At 37.0% G+C, this 27,060-nt stretch overlaps 1 protein-coding gene and 1 non-coding gene across 2 annotated transcripts; one reads left to right on the top strand and one right to left on the bottom strand.

The window, feature by feature from the left end:
- On the bottom strand, window positions 1–23,898 carry Smp_075800 (hemoglobinase (C13 family); the record flags this gene model as incomplete). The annotated part of the gene is made up of 12 exons (XM_018791314.1): window positions 1–175; window positions 1,517–1,669; window positions 3,764–3,883; window positions 5,672–5,752; window positions 7,252–7,341; window positions 8,276–8,397; window positions 9,898–10,030; window positions 13,946–14,021; window positions 16,511–16,581; window positions 19,026–19,107; window positions 21,418–21,515; window positions 23,737–23,898. The coding sequence occupies 12 exons, from the start codon at window positions 23,896–23,898 to the stop codon at window positions 74–76; spliced, it is 1,290 nt and encodes a 429-aa protein (XP_018645526.1). The 3' UTR covers window positions 1–73.
- Window positions 391–463, top strand: Smp_tRNA_00105_Pseudo_TTG.1.1. The gene has a single exon. It is a non-coding gene (tRNA).
- Window positions 23,899–27,060: the final 3,162 nt, after the last annotated feature.

The following is a 27,060-nucleotide window of genomic DNA, read 5'->3' as shown; positions in this document are numbered from 1 at the left end:
TCTTTGAGGAAAGAATCATTTATTAACAATTTCACACTGACAAAGTTTATTACACTGACAGATCAATTTTGATTTAACCGCAAATTTTTATGATTGCTTCATTGATCGTTTCAGCTGTATAACCATCTGCACAATAATTGTAAAGAGTAGAAAAGTGCCCTCCAACTTCTGGAGCCTGAAATCAATCCAAACAGATAAAATCGTTTAATGTTTAATTAGATATGTTGTGTTTAGTTTGAATATGCTAACAGGAGATACTGAAAATCTTATATTCATTTAGTATTGTTTGTTTGAATCTCCCCATCGATGTGTTAGGACTGCAACTGGTCAGTCTCTAATTGGCATATGTGCATATTGTGCGTATTGCCTCGATATAGCCTTAATTCACAAGCATGGTAAGCAGAGATGGATAACGCGATGGCGTTTGAAGCGAAAGGTACTGGGTTCGAGTCCCAGAGTGAATATCAACACTGAGATGCAGGTACATTCAGCTGACGAGTCTGAAATAGGATGATAAGCGCGTCCTGGATTCCACTGCTAGCCATTATCCATCTATGATTACCATGAGTATCTTATAGTTTTCTGAGTATATAATCATTCAAATTAAATGATGAAATACACAGTTGTCATGAAGTTCGTTGATGTAACTTGTAGAAGACGTGTGTTAAGATGAACTCCAAAACGAGTAAAAACAAATAATCCAATAAGAGCAGATAACAAACATCCATCCTCATTCATTGCTTAGCGTATAGTTGAAACAGGTCATGAGATTGACTTCAACACAGAATTCCTGTACGTAGGTTGTTCTGAGTCTTGGACGTACGGAAATTCAATCTCTTCGTGTTTGTTCAGAAACAATTAGTACTTTCGCAAACCCATCCTAACCCTAAAGCTGTCACACGCAGTGCTCAACATAAATATGTCATCCCTATACACTGAATCAAACAGATCTCAGATCAGGAGAATCGTATTTGAGGCAAAATTCATTATCGTATAACTTTTGCTGCCAATTTAAATGAAATAGATAACAACAAACATTTTGTCGTACATGTAACTCAAAGTTCTCATTCCTCCGAAAATTATTTCGGTCAGCTGTGGTTTCACTTCAGACTCTATATTCAGTAGTTCTTCGTTTCAAACAAACCTACCTGAAATCTCTGAGTGTTTACAATCCAGTAAAGCTGACATCATTTTAAATCACAATCAGTTTTCATACTAGTTCTCTTCTGAATACGCTTGTCACTAGCATTAACAGAATGACATTCTATGTCTCTCAATCGACATTGTTTAAACATTAGAGATCTCTCTTGTGGTAACATTCGAATAAAAGTCGCAAATGGCAGACCACAAGTGATACACTCATGGCTATGTCAACCTACTTAGAAAAGTGTACGCTTCTCAGTGAAATATAAAGGGGCCATCAACATATCAAAGTGAGTTTGTCATTACAGATGACACTATATAAATGAGATGTAATGTATTTGAAAGATTGATCCACTCGAATGAAAGTATTTACCTGTTGTAGTGTGAAACATTTACTTTTGAACTGTTCATAGACTGATTCTGTACAATCCAATGTTTGATCGATAGTTGCCTTGGTATTTGGTATTTCTTCATTATTCATTACTTTCACTATTAATTTCATAGTATCCTCAATGAGATCTCTTCTCTGTCAAAGATCACATTAAAATGATGTTAAAAAGTAGGTAGATAAATATACATCTAACACACATAATATACGAGGAGAATTTGTGAATGGTATGAGTGAGTTGTTCTAAACATCTTTTCACTTCAAATGAGCACCTATGAAAGAAGCGGATCAATATTAGCATCTTGTAAACGTCAAACAGGTGAAGGTAGAATGTTCAGTGTTTTGGTTTACATCACTGGATGATCTCTGTAACATAGCTTTTTCAAGAAATGAAGCAATGGAAAGTTTTTGCGTTCCACTATGGACTTCTCAACAGTGTGGATAGATGGACCCATTGACAGTCGAACCCGTAATCTTCATGTCTCTGTGTGAGCACTTAACCTTTGGAGCACTGACTTCTCATCTAATAGTTTTCCTGTCTAATTAGGATCAGTTCATGATGTAAACAGTGATATTCAACAGTCTCTACAGACCACCTATGATGAAAATATCCGTTAGCGATCAACAGATACTATGAAATAGATGAAGATAAGTTCAACAACCCTAAATGGCTTTTATACAAATCGTGTTGGTGAGAAGAGAATGATAATGATTGACGACGAGCTTTATTACTGGATAGATCTCTGGTTGCATTTTCGAATAAGGGGATGCTAAAAAGCAATCCATAGTTATGCTGTACTTTAGACATTTATAAGTAAAGAAGTAACATATATGTGAAATCATTGACATAAGAGTAACTTAACTTCAATCAAGTATTGTTTGAAACTTCGCCTGTAGCTCCTCCGGGGGCTACTGCCGGTCTGAAGCCCGGGTAAAGGAGGAGGGTTGGGCATGGGGTTAGCGACCTCATCCCGTAGAAAATCAACTCGCTAAAAAGACGCTAACCAGTAAGTATTGTTTGAGAATTCAGAAAAGCACTATGAATATGGTGGACTGGTTAGATGTTAGAATAATATTATGGAATGCATTAAGCTGCTTGTTTGAAATTGCCTTAATGTTGATTCACTTTCCATGTCTCATACTACTGTGAAATTTGATAGCAATCATCAGAGTTTTGAAGAGATACTCAATGAATTTACTTCTTAAATCACGTGGTTACGTAATGACAAACTGTACAGTGTAAAAAAACCTGTCAGAATGAAGTTGACGCTTTCTAAGAGAAAACGTTATTTGAACCTGATAGAAACAGTATACGTACTACTGTGATATGAGTTCATTTATTTACAACTGAGAAACAATATACTTAAAAATTGAATTCGTACACATTACCCAAGTTAGTAGAAATCTAGGCTTGGTACCTCAGTAGATAATACAATGGATATGTTCACCAAAGTGTACCGGGTTCCAGTTCGTTGATAAGCAACAACACTGGGATGAAGGTTAGTCCACCTGACAAGACTAGATTAAAACAACATGTTCCTCCTGGATACCATTGTTTGTCATCTTTCCAACTCTAATTCGAACTTGTGACTACATGGCATTCATGAGACAGTCTGTACAGATAGCACATTTGTCATGAGAGACTGATTAGTCAAATCAACTTCCGGAAGATACTACCACTTGAAAATATTAACATCACCATAAAAGTTGTCATTGAGGTCGACTCGTTGGAAGGACAAAATATATAAAAGATTTATCAGAATTGTCTATGTAGTTGAATATTTACATCTAGATTATTGTGATAATTCTAGGAGAAAAATTCTATAAAATATGTAGTGGTGGTAGGTCCACCAGGGTGTTTGGTACCTGAGTGGTTGCGCCACAGAATTGGGCTGTACTGTTCGGATTGTAGCGTTGAAGCCTTTATAGTGTCTGGTTCTCCTATAGGGCGGGATTGAGCTGTACTGCTTGGGCTAAGCCTGGGCAGCGTCTGGCTCTACTGTTAAACAGGATTGAGATGTACTGTTTGGGTTGCCGCGTGAACGTCTGGATGGTGTTTGGTTCTCCTGAAAACCAGTGCAAGATTACCCTGACCCATAAGGAAATATTATATAACTATGAACTGTGATAGCTTTGGATATATTGGAAATCAGTGTCATGTAACAATAAGTGGAAAAGAGTGGATACATCAACAGAGTTAAATAAGTAAAGCTCAGGGGAAAAACACCTCACCTTCAGTTTCAAACCAAGAATTTGCATCAGAAAGCTTTTGTCTTCTGCATTATTGGTCATCATTATTTGACGATGTAGAGTATGCAATGGAATATCTCTCGAAGCGATGGAATGTCTTGGCTAAATGACAATAAAACATAGAGATGTTTATCTAGTGTTTGTTTCAATTATGAAATTTGAATTCGATTGACAAAATATTGACATTTTGAAACATCAAGTTTGTTGATCGGAAATGACGGAATTGAAATCAGGAGGGGTTTTTGTGGAGGTTTAGTATTTTCATAGTTGAAAGCGTGAGTCAATTGAAGCTAGACCACCATCAAAAATCTGGAAACACTGGATGGCCGTTTCGTCCTACTATGGAATTCCTCAGCAGTGCGCATCCGCGACCTCGCTTCGCGAGATTCGAACCCAGGACATACCAGTCTCGCACGCGAGCACTTAACCGATAGACCACTGAGCCGGCATTCAATGGTGTTAATGTCTAACTTCAACCAATCCACGAAGTTGAGCAACCGTTCACCGATTGTCTTCAATGAGTTCATATCTCACAACAGACGTGGTTTCAACTCCACTGGTCACTGTTTCTCACTAGAACTCCTGGATTTACCTCTTGAAGTCAGTCACTAGTGAGTATATGATTATTATTATTATTATTATTATTATTATTATCAGAAGGGGTTTTTTGTGGAGATTTAGTATTTTCATAGTTGAAAGCGTTAGTCAATTGAATTCAAATCAACACAGTTTGTTGACCAATGTATTTGAAAGTGTTTCTACCTGAAACCTTGTTCCAAACTGATGAGTGATCTAGGTGACATTACTTGACTGTTCATTGGGCAGTTCGATCAAGGAACATAAATCATCCACTCATTTTCCCATTACCATTATATGTTGATAAGCGATGTGCCTTTGATGTCGTCTTCTCGCAAGATATCAATTCATTGTAGTCAACGATCAAATATATCGTCTTTCTCTATTCCCACACCTAACTGAAACATATGGTATTGTGGTTAACAACCGAATTTGTTTTTAGTTTATATCTTATTAGTGCAAATCAGTTTCTAGTGTCTTCATTATCCACTCAATCATATCGTTTAAACTCCAATCCGAAACAATTAATTCCTCTATGAATGGGATAAATATTAGTGATGGCTATTCGTGATAATGTATAGATTTCCTGTGTTAATGAGCCCCCAAATACCCTGGTACGGATAAGAGTGAAGAGAGTCCACTTTCCCACTCGAAATACTCTCATATGGCCACGCGTATAAAGCCTCTGTCAGCGAAGCCCTACTCACTGTCTTCTTCAACGGGAGTGTTGTTTACGAAATTGAAAGAACGAAAAGAGAATGTCCGGTGCTTTAACCGGGTTGGTGGACACGGCGAATCCACTTAGGGGAGTTCGAAAACCCTGATTCCAAACCAATGGTGCACATGAGCTGACTCCAGTATCCTGAGGAAACAAATGGCATATGAATCAATCATTGGTCGCCGGCTACCATGGAACTGCATCTCCTCACGATGCTCAACTGCCTTAGGGATCAGATCTTTCGGTCGAAGGCTCCTGGTGTGGTCCCTTAAGAAAACCATTGGTATTTGGTTAATCAAGAGTTATTTAATAATTAGACAAGCATTCTGATATTCTTGCTCTCAGTTCACCACCAGCGTATTTCGTCCCAAACAGTTGAATGCTTCAAGTATACTTGGAAGAAATCAGATGGATATTTTTAATGGAAAACCTTATTAATACCATCATTTGATAACTAAAACAATAATCAGCTGGAAATGATATTTATGTGTAACATAACGTTTGTGAGGAATCTGTTAGTCGTTCACCTACAAGATGTTGATCAAAAACATCTGGTAGATTTTTATGGAAGTAATTACATATTAATTATGACTTACTTTCATTGGAGGTTCATCGTTCTCAGTTGAAGACTTGTCTCGACTTCCTTGAAATTCACTAACGTGTAATTTACCCATTCTCTATCAAAAGCAATTAGACAAACAAGTAAACAAAAGGCATTAAATTCGATTGCCACTACTGTCCGTCATTTCCTATTTAAAGACGTCATTTCCATTTGAGAGACTATAAACCAACCAGTTTGGTAGACATCAAAACAACATTCATTAGTTCTATTAATTATTGTTTCAGAAAACATCACTTATACTGTTTTTAGTATGAATCCATTGTAGTTCCTCTCTTTGTCACCGATGCTTGCAGTTTACTGTTGAAATAATATTGAAGATCTTTAGGGAAATCTAAATAATCCATCAGTATCACACAGTGTGGAAAACACGGTGAAACTATTCAACAAGTATATTCACTGTTACAAATAATCAAGTATCATCAATCATCATCATCATCATCATCATCATCATATACATCATAATCATCAACATCTTCATCATAACTATTGAAAGCCGAGTATCGCGGTTTATCGATACTCCACAATAACTGATAGCATGTTGTTTGAATGTAAGATCATTTCATTAAATGATTTAGTGTCAAAATCACATCGCTCTGGATGCATGTGTTTTATTTCACAACAAAAGAGATGCATTACGAGATATGTTCAGAGTTTGGTAAACTTACTAGTTAATTATCAACTACTTTGATAAAGTTCTGTTTTACTTCTCCTTTACTCTCCTGAATTATTCCTACACCACTCTGAGTTTATAATCTCTTATATAGAAGTTCTACTGATCGGTTTCTGGTAGGAGGGTGTTCACATGACAATGTTAGCTCAAACACAGTTGTATAGCCCTTACGGTTGTTTCAACAACCAATTCACTTAGAACAGTTCAAAACCTACATGTTCAAACAGCTGATCTTAGAACAGTGAAGTAGTGAATAATGTTCTGAACTATTTTGGTTGACAGTTACCAATGACACGGAACCTCCTGATATTCGGCCTCTCCCTTATAGATTATACATTTGATCAAGATTTAGGAGAGTGATTACTTGTAAAACTACTTACTTCAACTTGGGTGACTAAGTATTATCTCAACCATAACACAAACTATGACAATCATGTGCATAACCTTAACTAGAAAATAATGTATTACAATTTTATCAATAATTATTCAATTGTCAAGTTAGCAGTATGACATTAAGATGGTGGTTGGAGGTGGTCAACAAGAAACCCTGGACCCGGGTTTCGTGCTACTTGGCACTCGTCAGCAAAGACTTGACACGCATGACATTGATCACCACCCAGTGATCAATCAATTGTGATTACATCTCAGTCCTACAGGAGGTCGGTCGCGGCCCGAATGGCTCAGTGGTAACGTCTCTGAGTGTAAAGCTGAGTGACACTGGGTCGAATCCGTCGGGGAGCACCAGTTCCCCAAGATTACAGATACATCTCGCTAACGAGTGCCACACAGTGATCAATCAATTGTGATTAGCAGTATGACATTGCCTGTCATTAACAAATCGACTGAGTGTCACATATTTAGTCACATATATAGTAGGTGCTTACCGTATCACCATATCTCTGAACATGACTAAGATTCGTTTCACGTTTAACCTCTTTATACTGTTGATCGAGTGTTCGTTGTGTTAAATGATGCTTCAAAATGAAGAGAAACATTAGAAACATTAGATATATTCAACAAAATGCTTAATGTATAAGTAAGTGAAAGGATTTGGTGAATAAAGATTATTGTGAAATTGTGCCTTAGTGGTTTGTCCCCTTGTCTTCCATCATTTCCCATATGGGTTCGAACTCAGTTCCAGCTACCGAGATATATGTATTATTGTCTATCCAAAATTAAGTTAACTTCTATATGTAGGACATAAGCCTGCTATTTTTCGCCTTCATAACCAACACTATTTTGATGATGAGCCTGCAATGTAATTAATAACAGTTGTGGTTCGACAACACACTACCATATATCATTCATCATAAAAATCCATGGGCAAACTAAACAACTGAATAGGTGTTTTCTACGAGGACCGTCATCACATAGGAAACAGTGATTGTTTAGATTATGCTATCCAATAGACATAAGACTAAGCGTGCATGAAAGTGAAGGCATGAGCTTTGGAAGTCGAAGCTAGTCACTTAATCTTAGAAGGTAAGACTTGCATTGTGTTGTATTTTAACTTGTACAACAAACACATGCTTGTATCCTGTATAAAACTGAGCTTCTCCAAAATTAGCTAAGATAACACAAGTGACTTTCCATTTATTAATTAGTGTAAACAATCTAGTTCTAAGAGTGGTTCAGTGGTGATTCACATCACTTAGGACTATTCTGAATTTGAGATGGTGGAGAAGATTTATAGCTCAGGTGGGTGATTTTGATGGAGTTATGCTCTCTGAGCTGGTTGGTTTGGTCGTGGAGCTTTCATCGTCCTTCTGAACGACGACATCATCAGCATAAACTTCTACCCGAATCGGTAAACATCCAAAGCTTTTTATATCGGATTATATGTCTAAAATGATTTGATATTGTACCAGTATGTTAAAGGACAGATATAGATATTTGTATAGAACCTACTGTTTGTGAGTCAACAATCCAGTCGTATGAGTATAAATCAGCCAGACAAGTAGTTATTGTTGGATCATCACAAAATGTACCATAACTAGATTCAGTTGGACTAGCAGCTGTAGTCGCATAAACTGTAAAGTAAAAAGGAAAAATCGAAGAAGTATTAGATGAAAATTTCTTCCAAATGCAACGTTACACATTCAAATTCTAAGAGACGATAAAACGTGAGTACGGTTGTGTGATTGCGAACAATTCAGAGACATGCCACATGGTCTCCAACCATTGGTTACAATTATACCACAAATCCCGACCAAGAGATCCTCACCTATATGGTTTAGTTCAATGGTCAGTATTTTCATGAACTGATGTCATGTCTTAGTTTGACTGTCCCTAGCTTTCTTCCAACCTACTCCTACAACAGGCGGTATCGTCCATTTAGGTAGTTGTTAGACGGACACACGTAATGTATGTCCTAAACATCACAGTTGAGAAGTGTCCATTACCTCATAAATCCATTTGCTATATCTGACTAGTACTCTACGTTTAACCTCAGAATTTCCCAATTTTTGCTCCTAATAACACTAGAGATCTTATTGTTCATGATCAAGTTTATTTGTCACTTCTGAGAATTCTTTCTATCCCAACAATCAACCCTTTTCTTGTGACTTTCTTTGTTAATCATACATGACTAATCACAAATCACAGAACCGATTGTTTAAAATATGTTCTTACAAAACGATTTGTGTAGTATCGAAAGGAGTGAACAATTCATATTCGACACAAGTGAATTTAGACGACATCTAGACACACCATATTACTATGCTCATTAAAGTATCCAGTGGGAATATTCAGCTATCTATCTATATCGATTGTTCCATCCACAAAGCAATGAGATGTTCTTGTGCTATTCATATCTCACTGACATCGCAAATGAAGTCCTCGAGTTCGCATACATTACATCTGCAATAATATAACTGTTCGTGGTACCTGTTCAAGTATCTGCTGAGTGTGAACATGAATTCACAATGGAATTCCCTCAGAAGAATGTCAATAAATGATGGAAAATAACAAAATTGTCATGATTCATATATCTACATCTTTGTCGATATGAAATGCTAAGTGATAGAATCTTCACAATTCCAATGAAAGCACAACCATTATGTTGTACTTAATCTATAGACAATGTCAATTTCATTACTGCTTTCATTCAATCAATATACATGCCATAATACACCTTGAACCTACACATATATTCCCACTTGAATTCTAATACAACACATAGCTAACATGTGTTATATTGAAGTATGGTGATGTTGGGACTCCTAGTTTATCCTAGAACATTTGTTGACTAATGGATTCATGATGACAGTTAACTTCCTGACCGTGTTCATGGAATTTCACTGACGACGATAATCTTAAGTAAAAAACGCAAACGGTCAACTGTACAGTGATAATTTGCACTTCTTAAGTGGACATACCTCATGAACTGTAAACCGTTACTCGTTATTCCTGAGAACTCCTCAACTACAAATCCTCACATCAGATGATACACCAAAGATAATAATCAAATAAGCTAAATAATCATATTAATTGTGTTGTGAAAAAGGGTACTGATTACAAATTGAACTCACTACTTAGATTCGACGGTAATATTCGTTGGAACATGGAACCTGATTCACATGCTTCAATATAAATCACCAATTTTGAATAACGTTTGTGACTATGTAAGTATTTCAACGTTGACATAAATTCTTTGGCATATAACTTGAAAGAAAAGTACAGAAACAGGAAATAAGGTGAATTGACTATCATGTTATAAATGTATAACACATAGCTGACTTCACAATTGATTGATTACTGGGTGGTGATCTATGTCATGGGTGTCAAGTTCACCAGAGAGCACCAGTCCCCTCAAGATCACAGGTACACCTTGCTGACGAGTGCCAAGTAGCACGAAACCTGAGTCCAGGGTTTCCTGTTGACCACCTCCAACCACCATCTTATCTCAACATAGCCGACTTACATTTTGAGTGACATAGCTCAACATCGTTCACAGTTGAGCAAATACGTTCACTCTTCATCTCCATCCAGATCTTAAGTCAGAGTATACTTTCATTAATATCCATTCATTTTGTCTTATCGAATCCTTTCATTACAGCTTGAACTGTCTAACTATCAGCTTCTGTTATTCATCTTTTTGTGAAATACCATCTTGAAGTAATGTACATTCATGACAGTCTTACTGTTGATTACTACTGACTAGCAAACATATCATTGACATGAAAGATGGATAGTGGCTAGCAGTGGAATTCAGTTTGACGCGCGTTTCGTCCTATTCGGGACTCGTCAGCTGGATGTGCATGCATCTCAGAGTTGATGTTCACTCTGGGACTCGAATCCAGTACCTTTCGCTCCAAACGCCATCACGTTATTCACTCGGTCACTGAGTCTTGATAGCCACTTACTTGTGCGATGGGATGAAGTTTAAATTCATTTAGTATTGTTTGTTTGAATCTTCCCATCGATGTGTTAGGACTGCAACTGGTCAGTCTCTAATTGGCATTGACAGCTTCAAGTGTTTACATATTGGTTAAATATGAAATTTTAATCATAATCACCTTTCAATCATCCTTATCATCAGCCTCTACAGTTATAAGTTCATATTGATTGTGATCTCTTTTAAAAAGGCCAAATTGAGGCACGTATTAATGTATTTGACAATGTTATATGTTAAAAAAGTTGTGAAACGTTTACATCTTCTATTACGACAGAGATACTTCAAAATTATGTTATTTGCCAAATTAGAAAGGTCATTGAATAAAGGTCAGAAGTGATTACGGAGTAAAGTGTTCAGTCATATGCAGTATAATAAGTAATATAACAAAAATGTAAATGCGAAAAAATATTATAATTATAGACTTATAACTAAAGCTTGACGAAGTGAAACGACATTTCCTACATATACAACTATCATCACCATTCAATATTACTGGTAGATAACAGTTCGAATATCGTTGGAACTAAATTCATAAGTCACTGATTATGTATTTGAAACATTTTAGAATCCACGTTGACGATCGTAGGTGGAGTTTTGTTCTCTGAGTTGGATAGTTTGATCATGGGGCTTTCATTGTTCTTCTGAACAATATCATCAGCACAATCTTCAAATGAAAATGAAATGTTCAGATTTTACCACATGTGACTCACAAATTGTCCTGTTGACCTCGATCTTGATTGGTTATTGTTTACCTTTAACCTGTCATCGCCTACTTTTCCATTTCGACTGTATCTTCCATTGATGTGATTCTTGGTCCTATATTTGTTCACCATTTTTCTGGTTAGTTGATAGACTGGATCGATTTCAACGTGTTTGTTGATTGTTAAGTGACCTGAGTGTCAAGCTGCTAAAAAGTTTCTGGTGCTTTTAGTATTCCCTCTGTCCAAGATCTCAACAATTCGTCAGTCGAATGTGGGTCGGCAGTTGTCCACATTCATTGATATAAGGAAAGATATTTCATGGCGTTTGACCTCTAATTGATGTTCGTGCAGGCGATGATGAATGGGCGTCAACTTTGTCGAATGTTGTGTTTTTCGCATTTGGAACACTTTATTTTGTAGATGATATTCGGTTTTTCTTCCTTTGTCATTTCGTCCTTCGGTTTGCATAAGATTAGTTGGAGTAATGTTGCTGGTTTATGTGCTACACCTATTCCAAATAGCTTCAACAATCTTGCTGTAATTTCTCACATGCCTTATATATATGTGGTAGGATGATCCGTTTGTTGGTCTCCGTACTTGACTTTGTTCCCAATGATGAGTTGTGTTGATGAGTGGGTAGCAATTCTTTTGAAGGAAAGTCTTCAGATATTTCCGTTCATTTTTCCGTGCCCTAAGTGTGCTGCAGTGTCTTCTTGTGCTCCTGAGTTAAGTTTTTATGTAGTTGAGTTTTTGCTTTACTATCACTGTAAGTGAGAATTCGATCTGTGTGCGTCTGCTTTAGATATACTTGAATCGCCAGTTTTCTTTTGTTGATTTCGTTGATTAGTACATCTGAGAATAGTAGTTTGTTGTTTGACTGCTTTTCCATTGTGAGGTTTATGTCATCGAAGACGTTGTGGACTAAATTGTAGGTGTTTACCAGTTCGTCCTTCTTCACGATGACGAACGTGTCATCTACATAAGGAATCCCAATTCTTGGCTTAACCACTGGTAAAATCGAGTCTTTCAGTCTCTACATCTACACTTATGTAATAATTCTTCATATTAGAGTCCCATTTTGATATGGAACAGCGACCAATAGCTACCCTGACCATCAGTGGTTGTCTAATTGAGATCAGTCCGTGATGTCAATTCTAAAATTCAACAATCTCTACAATGGCTATTTTAGCACTGATGAGGAGTTCCATACTAGGATCTCCACCAATCACCATTCTGAAAAGGTTTCATTATTTGGATTATTTCGACAGTCAAATATTTACATTTTTCAGGTACTTGTTGAACCTCATTAATGTATATGAAATGTATTGATCACCACGTGCAGTTTCTAATACATGACGTACTATAAATTAGTTGATTAGTGTATCTAATGATCATGTGAAATCCATTCAATTCATACCGTTTCATCCATAAATCTATAGAGTTTTGAGATAACTAATGTAACTTCGTTGCATGTATCGATTTAACTAGTCGAATGGTCACGATACACATTGATTGATTGGTTGATTGATAGAATCTCACTAGCACATGACGTGACTGATAAGTGTCACCTCTGAACGGATTAGATATCAATTACAGATTGCGATTATTCTAATAATCAATAGCGATACTGGAGTGTATATAAGTTATGTTGACAAAATAATTAGTAGGTAACACCAATCGGAAGTGAAAAGCCTGTTAACAAATGTCTAAGAAGATCGAGTTGAAGAGAACAGAAGAAAAATGGGAAGGAATTGTGAACTGGAAGAATCATACACAATGTGAAGGGAGAATGATGGAACCTTGCTTATGAAGTATTCAGTGTATGGTTCTCATATTTTGCCAAAATATTCTGTACGATAAGTATAGAATCGGATATACCCAACTGAATGTTCGTTCATTACAATACTACTCACAAATATTGAGTAGACGTTTCATATTTGCGAAACATTTCAGCTAAACTTTTATCAACATAAATTGTGACAATTCCGTTTGCTGTCTCTTAATATAAGTGTCATTCGTTGTTTCCTGTCCATTTGTCCATTTTGCTCACAATCTGAATTGACAAACAGAGTTTTCAGATTCTGTGTATCTGATCACTAACCAGGATAGAACAAACTGTGATTCTGACTTTCGAGTCACTATCATCCAACGAACATAATCTACTGTAGTAAGTGACTGAGCATTTGATCTCTTTTACATACATTAGAACATTATCAACGAATCAGGCCGATTGCTAGTTCAGAAGGTTGGTGGATCTAGTAACTTGAGATAATTGGAGACAGTTGGAATCAGTATCATCTGTGTGGAAATCGTTCCAAACTACTACATAAGTTAGGACTTTCTAGTCAATTAAATAGGGAGATATGATCCATTCTACATCACAAAGTTATCCGAAAATCACGTGATGAATTTTAACCACTTCCTACTTGAAAGACACAAATACCAAATTATAAATACAATTGAACACTGATATACACTTACTTCATCATCAGGGAAAGCAATTAGACCCGGTGCACCATGATCAGTGAAGTATATGAATACATCATCATTTTTTCCACTATGAACAGAATATAAACAAAGTATCTGATTAGTAGATGGATAAAGATCACTTAGATCGACAACAGTTTGAATGTCAGTTCAAACCACTGACTACTGGATAACGGTCATGTATCAAGTTGATGATTTTAGACATGAAACCACACTACTAAATCACATTATTCACGTTACTCTACTAACGTTCTTATCAAATCGATGGAGCCGAACATTCATGATTAGACGACAAAAACTTTTCAGATAAGTGGTCGGAAAAAAGTCACAGAGAAAAATGTAGTATCTCGAGACTGATATACTACACCAATCAAACTAGTGTATATGTATGTCATTCATTTCGAAGTTGCATGTCATCATGTAAACTTAGAATTCGTGTTAGACTACTAATTCTCATCAATAGGGAGCCAACATTCAGATTCCTCTACAGTTATTAATCATTTTCAAGGCTTCTTTCAAATTGAATGGAATCAATCCACTCTAACAGTTTCAATTCTACACAATTTGGAATCAAATTCAGACGATTTACTACAAATAGTGTTCATACAGAAAGTGCGATACTGTAGAAATAAGACGATGAGTGCCCCCCAATGCACTGGTTCGATCGAGAGTGGGGAGAGTCCGCTCTCCCTCTCAAAATGCTCTCACATGGCCACGCGTATATAGCCTCTGACAGGGAAGTCCTACTCACTGCCTTCTCGTGGTGGAGTGTTGTTATTTACGAAATTGAGAGGACGAAATGCGAATCTCAAGCGCTTCAACCAGGTTGGTGGACACGGAAGGTCCACCTAGGGGAGTTGGAAAACCCTCATTCCAAACCATCGGTGCACATGGGCTCCATTATCCTCAGGGAACAAATGGCGTATGAATCAATCGTTGGTCACCGGCTACCATTGGACTGCATCTCCTTACGATGCTCCACTGTCTTGTGGATCAGACCTTTTGGTTAAAGACTCAGGGTGTGGCCCCCTAAGAAAACCACCTGCTTCAGTTTGGGCACCTGGGCAGTATCACAGCCCTCACACAAGTCGAATGAGATTTGTGCGGCGCATATATATCTGGTGCCCATTTGTACCAATATTTATGTATTTATATAAATAAATAAATAAAGTCTATGAGTACCAATCCATGGAAAACGTATATTCTATATTTCCTCTGTGGAAAGTTGATAGTTTTGATCCTAAAGTAAGCACACTGTGATGTTGAATCACAACTAAGTGAACACACTAAGAAAATCAATACTGATCAATAAATAACCGTTAAGAACTTATTATCCAGTAACCAAACAGTGAAACTGAGAAATTTCTCACAACCCACAAATGACATTACACTATTAGACCGATGAATTTCATGGTTGGATGTAGTCAATGAGAATTGATGAATGATTAGGAGAAAGTGTCATCATTTCTACGGTCCAAATTAACGCATTTCCAACTCTGAGTTGATTCGTTAATTCAGAGTATTTCGAAATTCTATCTGACTCTAGTAACTATTTTCACGAATTACAGTTTATACGACAATAATACAGATCCAGACATCTGATTATAATCAATACTGATGAATTCCAATGCAGTTTGTAATACAATACGAACGTCAAGATAGTCAGTTATACTGTACAGCGCTGAAACGTGGAGAACTACTACATCCATTGTCATGAAGGTACAAGTATTTATAAACAGTTGTTTACGCAAAATACTCAACATTCACTGACCAAATACTATCAGCAACAGCGTTTTATGGGGGAGGACAAACCAGCTTCCATCTGAAGAGGAAATTAGGAAAAGACGTTGGAAGTGGATAGGACATACATTAAGGAAATCACCAATGTGCATCACAAGGCAATCCCTAACTTGGAATGGTGAAGGGAAGCGGAAAACAGGAATCTCAAAGAACACATTACGTCGGGGAATAGAATCAGATATGAAAAGGATGAATGTTAACTGGAAAGAACTGGAAAGGATTGGCCAGGACAGGGTTAGATGGAGAATGCTGGTGGGTGGCCTATGCTCCTCGACGAGAGGTAACAGGCGTAATTAAGTAGGTTGTAATACAAATTATAAATTTTATTACTGAGTAATAGCTTCCTGTCAACTGTATCCAACTATCTTACATCGAAGTATTCTGGAATTGATATTGAATGGATTAATCTAGTGACCACAATGCAACTTCATTGATAGAATGCTTTCATCACTGAGAAGAAACAAACATGACATTGACTATTGTTGAATTAAAACCATCGATGATGGTCAGTGGTTACTCTGTCTACTGGTTGGTAACCACTCTGACTGCGAGAATGTGTGATATTTGTTCACATTCAATGGATAGTACCAGTTCCCTCAATATTCGACAATCATGTTGCTGACGAATGAAAAGTAATATGCAACCAAGACCAAGCAGATCTCCATACTGATCTTCTTGAACTATTCAAGGTGCATTAAGATTATTAACGTCATTATTTATGTTAAGTAATACAAAAGTGTGACAATAAAAGCAACTTACCTTTTCAAAACTTTCCCACCAGCGCTTTTATCTCCCTTCAAAACTTTCAGAAAAGTTTTCGAGTTGACTTTCTAGAAATATAAGAAAATTATTTTCTATTTGTTGAATCAGAGTGTGGAAAGACGAAATTCAAAATGATCATCTATCAGACGTTGATGAATCATAAACGCATTTTATTCTGTCTTGTATATAAGGACAAGTAACACTATCCATTAATTCAATATTTTAGGATAGCAGAACAAACCTATTTGTACAAAACTAACTAGAGTAAATTTACTTTACATACTTAGTTACTTACTTACGCCTGTTATCCCTCGTCGAGGAGCATAGGCCACCCACCAGCATTCTCCATCCAACTCTGTCCTGGCCAATCCTTTCCAGTTATTTCCAAGTAACATTCATCCTTTTCATATCTGATTCTATTTCCCAAAGTAATGTGTTCTTTGAGATTCCTGTTTTCCGCTTCCCTTCACCATTCCAAGTTAGGACTTGCCTTGTGATGCAGTTTGGTGATTTCCTTAATGTATGTCCTATCCACTTCCAACGTCTTTTCCTAATTTCCTCTTCAGATGGAAGCTGGTTTGTCCTCCCCCATAAAACGCTGTTGCTGAAACGCTGTTGCTGATAGTATTTGGTCAGTGAATGTTGAGTATTTTGCGTAAACAACTGTTTATAAATACTTGTATCTTCTTGACGATGGTTGTAGTAGTTCTCCACGTTTCAGCTCTGTACAGTAGGACTGACTGTTTTGACGTTCGTATTGAAGATTCTCACTTTGAAGTTAGTTGACAGTTGTTTTGAGTTTCATATGTTCTTCGATTGTAGAAATGCTGCCCTTACTTTGCCAATCCTCACTTTTACATCTGCATCCGATCCTCCTTGTTTATCGATGATGCTTCCCATGTACGTGAATGTTTCCACCTCTTCCAGAGTTTCGCCATCAATTGTGATTGGGTTGGCGTTTTCTGTATTATATTTGAGAATCTTGCTTTTACCTTGGTGTATGTTGAGGCCTATTGAGAGTAAATTTAGCTCAGATAAAAATGGAAAAACACACAAGCCAACAATATGGTTTTGAGTTAGATCATCATTAGTCTTCATTGTACGCCATAGCTATAGCCATCTTCTCAGGAGTAGTTGAATTTGTAGATGCTCATTGAAGTGGCAAACTTTGAAAACTTTTTCTTTGTTTCAGTATATATCACTGATCTACTGGTAAATACCAACGCAAAATTAGCTGTATAGAAAATCTTATTAAGTGTCCTTGCTAATCTATTGGGTAGGACATCTCTAGCCACGTCCTAGTTGAATTGTAATTTTAAGAATAGACTTTTCTTATCAGTAGTCAGTGACTCTAACTTATTTTTCCCCACATGCATGTACATCTTTAGAAGACTTCTAGGATACCCGATCTTCATCAGTATGCTATTAATAAACTCCAAATCCTTCTTTATGATATCATCTGAGATCTTTTTGCTCTGCTCGTGAGACATTTAACCTGATTTCTTTTGTAGCGGGTGGGTATACAAGTGTAGAAGTATGCGTATTGGAATGAAGAGGAGCTTTTTATATACACTCTACCTAATTTGATGTCCAGAAAATTAAGTTTATCTTCTCACATCCTCACCGTTGCAAATAATTGTCAGGTGTATACTGTTGAGACGATGTAGGAGTTCTTTTTTATTAGTATTCCGCACTACGATGTGGCTGCAGTGTAGATCTGGTTTGTTGATAGTCTCGTTAGGAGTTCCATTTTCTAATTTAGCTGAGAAGATATCAGCTAAAAATTGGGCTTAGAGGTGAACTCAGAGCTATTCCATAAATCTATCTACAGTAAGTATTGTTCAAAACAAAATGAACGTTCACCATACACCTTAGGAGTAAGTCTTTCAAACTATTTCAGGAAAGTCAATGTTGATGTGATTTGTCGATATTTACTTACATAGAAACTTGATTGTCTCGACTAGTGGTACGTTGGCAAATGAAGATATGTGATCTGGTGAGATCGTGTATTTTCTATTAACATTCATATCTTGCATTTCGGAAACAAAGTTGAGAACGTCTTTGACGTCCCTTCTTACGGCCGATTTCTTCACAGGCTCCAAGATTCTAATTAACTACTTTGTAGTGTTTTTTGAGATGGAGAATTGTACAAATTTAGAAGTAGATATAGAGGAGGAAACTACTTATGAACTTTGGGCCAACCGTACAGTCGTGATGTATGTGAATCATTAGGCTCGGACAAAATTTTGCTCCATTGCTTTAGTTCCTTAAGAGATTGATCAGTTGCTGTCCTTACTATCATCAAGAAAACGTCACAAAATTATCAGGTACTAAACAACAGTTAGTCAGTCGTGGATGCACACTACTGAGGAGTACCATAATAGGTCGAAACGACTGTCCAGCGCTTCCAGGTTTTCCATGGTGGTCTAGCTTCAATTGACTCATGATTTCAACTATGAAAATAATGAAATCTCCACAAAACCCCTTTTGATCTGTAAATATAATTACTTACTTTACCGCGATAATCTATCACCACTCCTTTATACCAATCTTTATGGTTATAATCATTAAAAAGTTTCCCAGGAAATGGATTCCTAAAAGATTGATGCAAAACAACGTGAAGATAACTGACATGCACAAGTTACAAATTAACATTATAATCCAAATGTACATTGATGGAAACTATCAAACTTTGATGCAGTTGTATTCTGGAAAGTGGATGTTATACTTGTGATACTTATTAGACAGCTAGTTCGTCGACAGATGTTGATTGCCATTCGAAGAAAAGATCAAAAGTTGAGATGTGCCATTATTTTCAACAACTGAACTATAGACAAAGATGGACAGTGGCTAGCAGTGGAATTCAGGACTCGCGTTTCGTCCTATTTGGTACTCGTCATCTGGATGTACCTGCATCTCAGAGTTGATGTTCACTCTGGGACTCAAACCCATCCTGTAGACATCCTGTAGATTGTGTTGAGGCTTTAGATGGGTTTCCAGTTGACTACTTCCAGCTACTTACAAAGTGTAAGACAGTCGTTTGAATTTCGTACAGAAATTCGACTGGAGATACATTTAAATACTTTCGAGAATGTAAACATTCTAAGTGTAACTTCAGTTGGAATCAATTCATCTTCATGATGAAACTTCAATTCTAAAATAAGTTTCATGACAGACTGACATCAGATGAAGGATGATTGAAAGTCACAAAAGGAAGAAAAGAGGTTAAACCCCATTTAGTAACCCTTAATTAATGTTCATGCACTCACTCACAGTTCCTTAATGAATCAAAGATAGAATTTCCTATTTTTCGACCAGCATATTTTTATTCAGTTTAATGTGTGTGTGATTTCATCGTTTATGGAATCCTTCAAGAATCCAACTGCCTATAATTTGGTAGATGAAACAGATTTTAAGAACTGTAATCTAGTGGTGGAAATACGAGTGATTAAATGTGAGTCACTCTTTGGACCACTGAAACTTAATGATGTGATGTGTTTAGATTACTCTTTATATTTCACGTATATGTACTGGTGCGGGTGCGGGATCGTGGATGCACACTGCCACTGAGGAGTCCCATGATTTGGCGAAACGGCCGTACAGTGCTTCCAGGTTTTCCATGGTGGTCTAGCTTCAATTGGCTCGTGATTTCAAATATCAAAATATTGAAATATCCACAAAAAACCCCTTCTGAAAAATAAATCTGCAGTATATTATCTTGGAATAAGAACAAGTTAGCATTATAAATAAAGTACGTATGTGGTGTTTTCTTCAACAAAGTACCTCATGACTGTGACAAATCCGAAGTATACTGAATGTTCAACCCAAAACATAGACTCTTCAACGTGTTCACTATATAAGACCTGAATATTTTCCTTCAATAATGTATGGGTATCAAAGGATCATGGATTTCTAATTAATTACTATGGTAAGTGAATTCAATACATTATGTTTCAGTACATATTTGTCCCATTACACCGAGAAATGGAGACAGACATGAGAAGAATGAACAAAAATTGGATAGAACTAGAAAGGAAAGCCGAGGACAGAGTGGGTTGGAGAATGCTGGTCGGTGGCCTATGCTCCATTGGGAGTAACAGGCGTAAGTAAGTAAGTAGGTAAGTACATATTTGTCCCTACTGTTGCCGCTACTTTGACGTGGTGGTCGAGCTTGCCTATCGTGATGAACCAATCGAGCTATACTGGCTTTAACAATCGTTCCTCAAGGTCCTACCATCCCAGACAGGTCGGTTGAAGAGCGGTAAGACTAAAAGCAGCAAACCCAAGTTCCGAAGGCGAAGTCGTGCTGTTCACTGTACAGAGGTGTGACAGCGGTAAGGTGTTTCCTTCAGGCAGCCAGCATAACAGCGATCCTGCCTTCCCACAAGGAGGGGTGGGGTTAGAAAAGGTCGACCCTAAAAATGCAAACCTCACCTTATCTCACGGATATCCGTCTCCGGTGGTAAAGACCCAACAAGTATGGAGCTAACACAAAAACTACCCACAAAATGGTCGTGTGTGACCGACCTCAAGCAATTGTCCCTTGGGCACTGCGGTCATGCTCTCGAGTTGCTAAGACCACCTCTAACCCAATTTCCTTTTCAGGTACCTCAAGAAGAACCCTTCCACGGTGTGGGCAACCGGGAAGTGATAACTGCCCTCATACCTCTAACAGCACTCAAGACCACTGTATTCATAATCAATCTGCTGTCCAATTATTGGGAATCAAACTTATCGAAAATCTAAACAATTCGAAGTAGACACTAATTACTGATAATTGAAATGGATTCTAGTCAGCTTGTTCATTTCCTTATAAGTTGCACTATACAAATCATTCAATAAACAGTCCATAACTACACTAATTTGTACATCAAAACAAAAACAGTTTTTGGTTTATTACTTACATCAAATTATAAGCGATATCATCATACATCATTGTGATAATATGCTCAGGTTTTATACCCTTTGAACGTAATACATGATAAGCATGACAGACATCTGCCTATAGTTTTGTAAAAAAAAAATAAAATTTCAATGAATGAGAAATTATTTAAACAAACACAGATTATAAACAATGAGTTGGAGAATACTGGTCGGTGGCCTATGCTCCATTGGGAGTAACAGGCGTAAGTAAGTAAGTAAGTAAGTAAGTAAGTGAGTCAGTAAGTAAGTGAGTCAGTAAGTAAGTAAGTAAGTAAGTAAGTAAGTAAGTAAGTAAGTAAGTAATACTGATCAGGCACGTCAAAGTTTCAACGTCTTCCACAGCTCCTCCATCAAATACGATCGGGTTAATGTTCTCCGTGTTTTAATTCAAGATCTTGATTTTTCCATTGTGTATACTGAGGCCTTAGGATGGAGAGGCTTATGATAAACTGACTACCTTGACCTACATTTGTTGTTTATGAGACAAAAAAGCTAGATCATCTACGAAGTCCAAATCATCTGGTTGCATGGAAGCTGCCAATGTTTTCCGGATTATGTTGACGATCTTCTCAGATATACTGTGGTGTCAAAGAAGACTTCACAAGGTCATACTATCCAAACTGTCAAACGCTTACTCATAGTCAATGAAATTGATGTATACTGACAAATTACGTTCAATTGATTCCTGAACAATGATCCATAGTGTCACGATTTGGTCTGTGCAACACCGTTCCTTACGGAATCCGACCTGTTGATCTCGAAGCTGGGCATCTGCTGAATCTTTTTTTAGTTTGACAACACTTTTGAAAACTTTATCTGGTGCTGATATTAGTGCTATGCTCTGTAGTTTTCGCATTTATTAGCGTCTTGATGAGATACCTCTACTTCCGATCTCTCAGTACTTTCTGAAGTTCACATCGAACATCTTCGCAGTCGCATCTACATCTGACTTCAGTCCCTCAGATAGTACACTGCCCGGTACCGCGGCCTTGACATTCCTGATTTGCTTAATGGACTTACTGGTTTCTCCTATTAATGGTGTGATATCATTTGAAGGTAGATCTGTATGCGCTGCTTCGATGCCCCAGGAGTTCACTGAGGCTAGTTTATTCAAAAGCTCTTAAAATGTTCTACCCACCTATTAAACTGCTCTTGAATCTCAGTGATTGACTTACCTTCTTTATAATCAATCAATTCTGTTTGATGATACAGTCAAATTAACTAAAAAAGTAACTCACTTCATTTGATGCTATCTAGGTGATTGAAAAATATTTAAACTGAAGCGGAATAATTTTTTTAAAAATTTATTTAAACACATAAATATTGGTACAAGGAAGCACCAGATATAAATACTCCACACAAATCCCATTTGATTTGTGTAAGGGCTGTGATACTGCTTAGGTGGCCAAACTGAAGCAGATGGTTTTCTTAGGGGACCACACCCAGAGCCTTTGACCTAAAGGCCTGATCCACAAGACAGTGGAGCATGGTGAGGAGATACAGTCCCATAGTAGCCGGTGACGCCATTTGTTCCCTAAGGAATATATTTAGTTGTAGTATATCTTTATCATCTTTCTTGTACTATGAATCATATAAGATGTTTTTGAGTTATAGAGAGCCCATATCGATTAAATAAAGATCTAGTTTGAAATCCTTCAATAATTCATGAGTACGAAACTTTACAGATGATTACAAAGACAATTTAACAATATAGGAAGTTAGGAAGTTAGATATTAACACCGTTGGACGCCAGCCGGCTCAGCGGTCTATTGGTTAAGGGCTGTGGCGCGAGACTGGTAGGTCCTGGGTCCGAATCTCGCGTGTGCGGGATCGTGGATGCGCACTGCTGAGGAGCTCCATGGTAGGACGAAACGACCGTCCAGTGCTTCCAGGTTTTCCATGGTGGTCTAGCTTCAATCGACTTATGATTTCAACTTTGAAAAATACTGAAATCTCCACAAAACCCCTCCTGAATATAGGAAGTGTTTTAAAATCTGGTAGGTCAGAAGCACACACATTCTACTTCAGTTTACTACTTACATTAAGTGGCTGTTACTCATTATAATCTTTATGTAGTTTATAAAATTCAATGAGGCTTTATACACTTTCGGATTGATACTTTTTTAATAAACGTTAAGATCATGAATCAATTCAAACTAGCCCATCATAGAAAACCAGAAAACAATGAACAGCTGTTTCGTCCTATTGTGGGACTCTTCAACAGTACACATCCATGATCCCGCCCCATGAGATTTAAGCAAAACAAAAACAAGCAAACATTATTAGATTTATTTACTTACTTGATGTCTATAATTGAAATAACCATTAGATCCAGCTACTAATACAGCCCATTTATTATTATCACTAACAGTTTCATCGGATACTTCATAATTTGTATCTAATTGACATTTGACTAATAGAATATGTAAGATGCTAATAAGAAATAAAGAGAATAGCATCATATCAATAATGGTGGTGGTGTTTTAATGTATTTGAATATTGAGAAAATACTATTGAGAATTTATAGTAAAAACGTAATGAACTACTTTATTATTCAATAGACTATACCCCCTTCATAGACTTTGTATCTAAGACGAAGAAATCATTCTATCACTATGTCATCGTCATCATCACCAACACCATTAACTTATTTGTTTGTTTGTTTGTGCGTGCGTGTTTGTTTGCGTGTGCGTGTGTGTGATTGTGTTTTTTTTGTTTTTTTTCTAAATATTTATCAGAACAGGAACAAGTTCAATGTACAATAGTCGTTTTTTGGTTGTTGTCGTTGTTGTTGTTGTTTATATCGTATCATTTGAGTTAAAATGAACATGAATGTGAATCAGATTAAAGTGTAAAACTGGTTGTTGTTGTTTCGTTTTTTTTCTTGTTTTTTTTGGTTTTCTTTTTCAAACAGTCAGATTGTATTATATGAATGAAATAGATTCTAAATTCATTTAGTATTGCTTGTTTGAATCTTCCCATTGATGTGTTAGGACTACAACTGGTCAGTCTCTAATTGGTATATGCGCATACTGTGCGTTTTGCCTCGAAATAGCCTTAATTCACAAGCATTGTAAACAAAGATGGATAGTGTCTAGAAGTGGAATCCAGGACGCGCGTTTTGTCCTATTTGGGACACGTCAGCTGGATGTACCTGTATCTCAGGGAAGATTCAAACAAATAATACTAAGTGAATTCAAACTTCTCCCCATTGAACAAGTAAGTGGCTATCAGGACTCAGTAGCCAAGTGGATAACGTGTTGGCGTTTGAAGTGAAAGGTACTGGTTTGAGTCCCGGAGTGAACATCAACACTGAAATGCAGGTACATCCGACTGACGAGTCCAGGATAGGACGGAACGCGCGTCCTGGATTCCACTGCTAGTCACTATCCATCTTTGCTTATAATGCTTGTGAAATAGATTCTTCCTTTTTTTCATTTTTAAAATTTTATCAGTTTATTGTTTTAAACAATTTTAATCTTTAATTATCAGAAGGTGTTTTTGTGGAGATTTAGTATTTTTCATAGTTGAAAGCGTAAGTCAAATGAAGCTAGACCACCACAGAAAACCTGGAAACACTGGACGGCCGTTCCGTCCTATTATGGGACTCCTCAGCGTTGTGTATCCACGATCCCGCGCTTGGGAGATTCGAGCTCAGGACCTGTAAGTCTCGAGCCAGAGCACTTAACCGATAAACCGATGAGCTGGCCGGCATCCAATGGTGTTAATGTCTAACTTCAACCAATCCACGAAGTTGAGCAACCGTTCACCGATTGTCTTCAATGAGTTCATATCTCACAACAGATGTGGTTTTGAACTCCACCGGTCACTGCTTCTCCTTAGAGTTCCTAAACTATTCATATTCATGTTCCTTTTATCATAAGCTTTATTTTGATCTATGAACTATTATTATACGGTTTATCATTCTTGAGTTATACCCAGTCCATTAATTACTGTTCCCCCTATTCAAAGCCACATTTGGCCAAATCTTGTACAAATGTTGTTTTCTATTTTATGGTACGATGTGTGTGGTATATAAACCCAGTATGTTTGGAATACAAGGATTCATACCGCAGAGGCTGTTATTGGTGTTCTGGACTTAACTGGCTGGGCTAGGCAGATCGCAGGACTGGTTAGCACTCTAGACTGCTCGTACGGTTTTCGTGTGTCACTGTTCCAATCGATAATAAGCTGCTCTCCGATTGGCGGTCTTATCAAGTCATACATTAACTAGGCATCCACTCGGCCACAAGATATAACATAAATTCAATATAATCATAAAACTGATGATATGCACATTTATGCATTCAAATGTTCAAATGTCATCCTATTACAACTATTCTGTTTGCTTCTTCTTAACTAACACTAGTCTAAATATCATATGATGCTTTACTCTTCTTTAAGCAGAGACTTATCAGTAGTTTACCAGGAAAAATAGAACTTGTTCAGTGGAGACATATTCAGATTCTGTGATCCTCGTTGATTGACACCTATGTTCTGATAAGAGTGTATCATGAATTCAATAAATAACCATATCAACAAACACAATGAACTGATGAGTCAGTGGGTAAAACCAATCAAACTAGATGTATAGATAATGAGAAGATAACTGTCAGCGAAAGACATCAAATCGAATTCAATCTCGATAGAATAACGTGCAAGTCAAATTCTGAATTATATCTATCAGTTACTAAGATTCTAAAGTTTATACTAAACAAACATTGGAAACCTCAAGTTTCTTCACCACAAGTACTATCATCAACCTATTTATGCTATAAATTGATTAGATTCTTGCTATGCTAGACTACTTGAATGATCAGACCCGCGACGTCTCAAGAGAGAAGATAGAAAACTAGTAAGTTATTCTTAACACAGTGTCAAATATAGGACAAGAATCTCATGTATTTATAGTTTTTGGCTGAAGTAAATCATCATTTCGGACAGTCAATAGGCACATAGGGGATCTTGCTTATCCATCCAATAGGGAAGACACATCGACATTCTAGAATGTTCCCCTAGCGGTGATTGGATGGGATGCCTTCAGCTCTTTATGGGCTTCTTGAGTTTACCAACGAACCATCCTTACACAAACACCATAAAATGTATTCAAATTTTATTTTCATTTTTTTTTACATTAACACTATTTACTAAACCAAAGTTCACAATTTAACACTTTTAGAGATTCTGATAAATGCTGTAATTTGTGTTCAATTCAAGTGGATCAATGTCCATTGTTAAATAAAGTTTAATTATGCTTCTCTTGTCAGAAGGGTTTTTGTGGAGATTTCAGTAAATATATGCTTGAGATCATGAGTCAATTGAAGCTAGACCACCACATAAAACCTGGAAGCACTGGACGACCCCATACGGTATAATTGTCTTGACATTCGTATTGAAAATTCTGATGTTGGTGTTGGTTGACAATTGTTTTGAGTTCCAGATGTTTTTCAATTGTAGATATGTTGTTCTTGCTTTGCCGATTCACGCCTTCACATCTGCATCATCTGTTCATCGATGATGCTGCCCAGATATGTAAAGGTTTTTACATCCTCCGAAACTTCTCCGTCAAGTGTGATTTGATTGACGTATGTTATGTTGTATCGGAGAATCTTGCCTTTCTCTTT

Source organism: Schistosoma mansoni (genome assembly GCF_000237925.1).
Source record: "Schistosoma mansoni, WGS project CABG00000000 data, chromosome 3 unplaced supercontig 0105, strain Puerto Rico, whole genome shotgun sequence".
Lineage (NCBI taxonomy): Eukaryota > Metazoa > Platyhelminthes > Trematoda > Strigeidida > Schistosomatidae > Schistosoma > Schistosoma mansoni.
The sequence above is the reverse complement of the archived record's forward strand: the minus strand, read 5'-3'. Positions and strand labels throughout refer to the sequence as shown.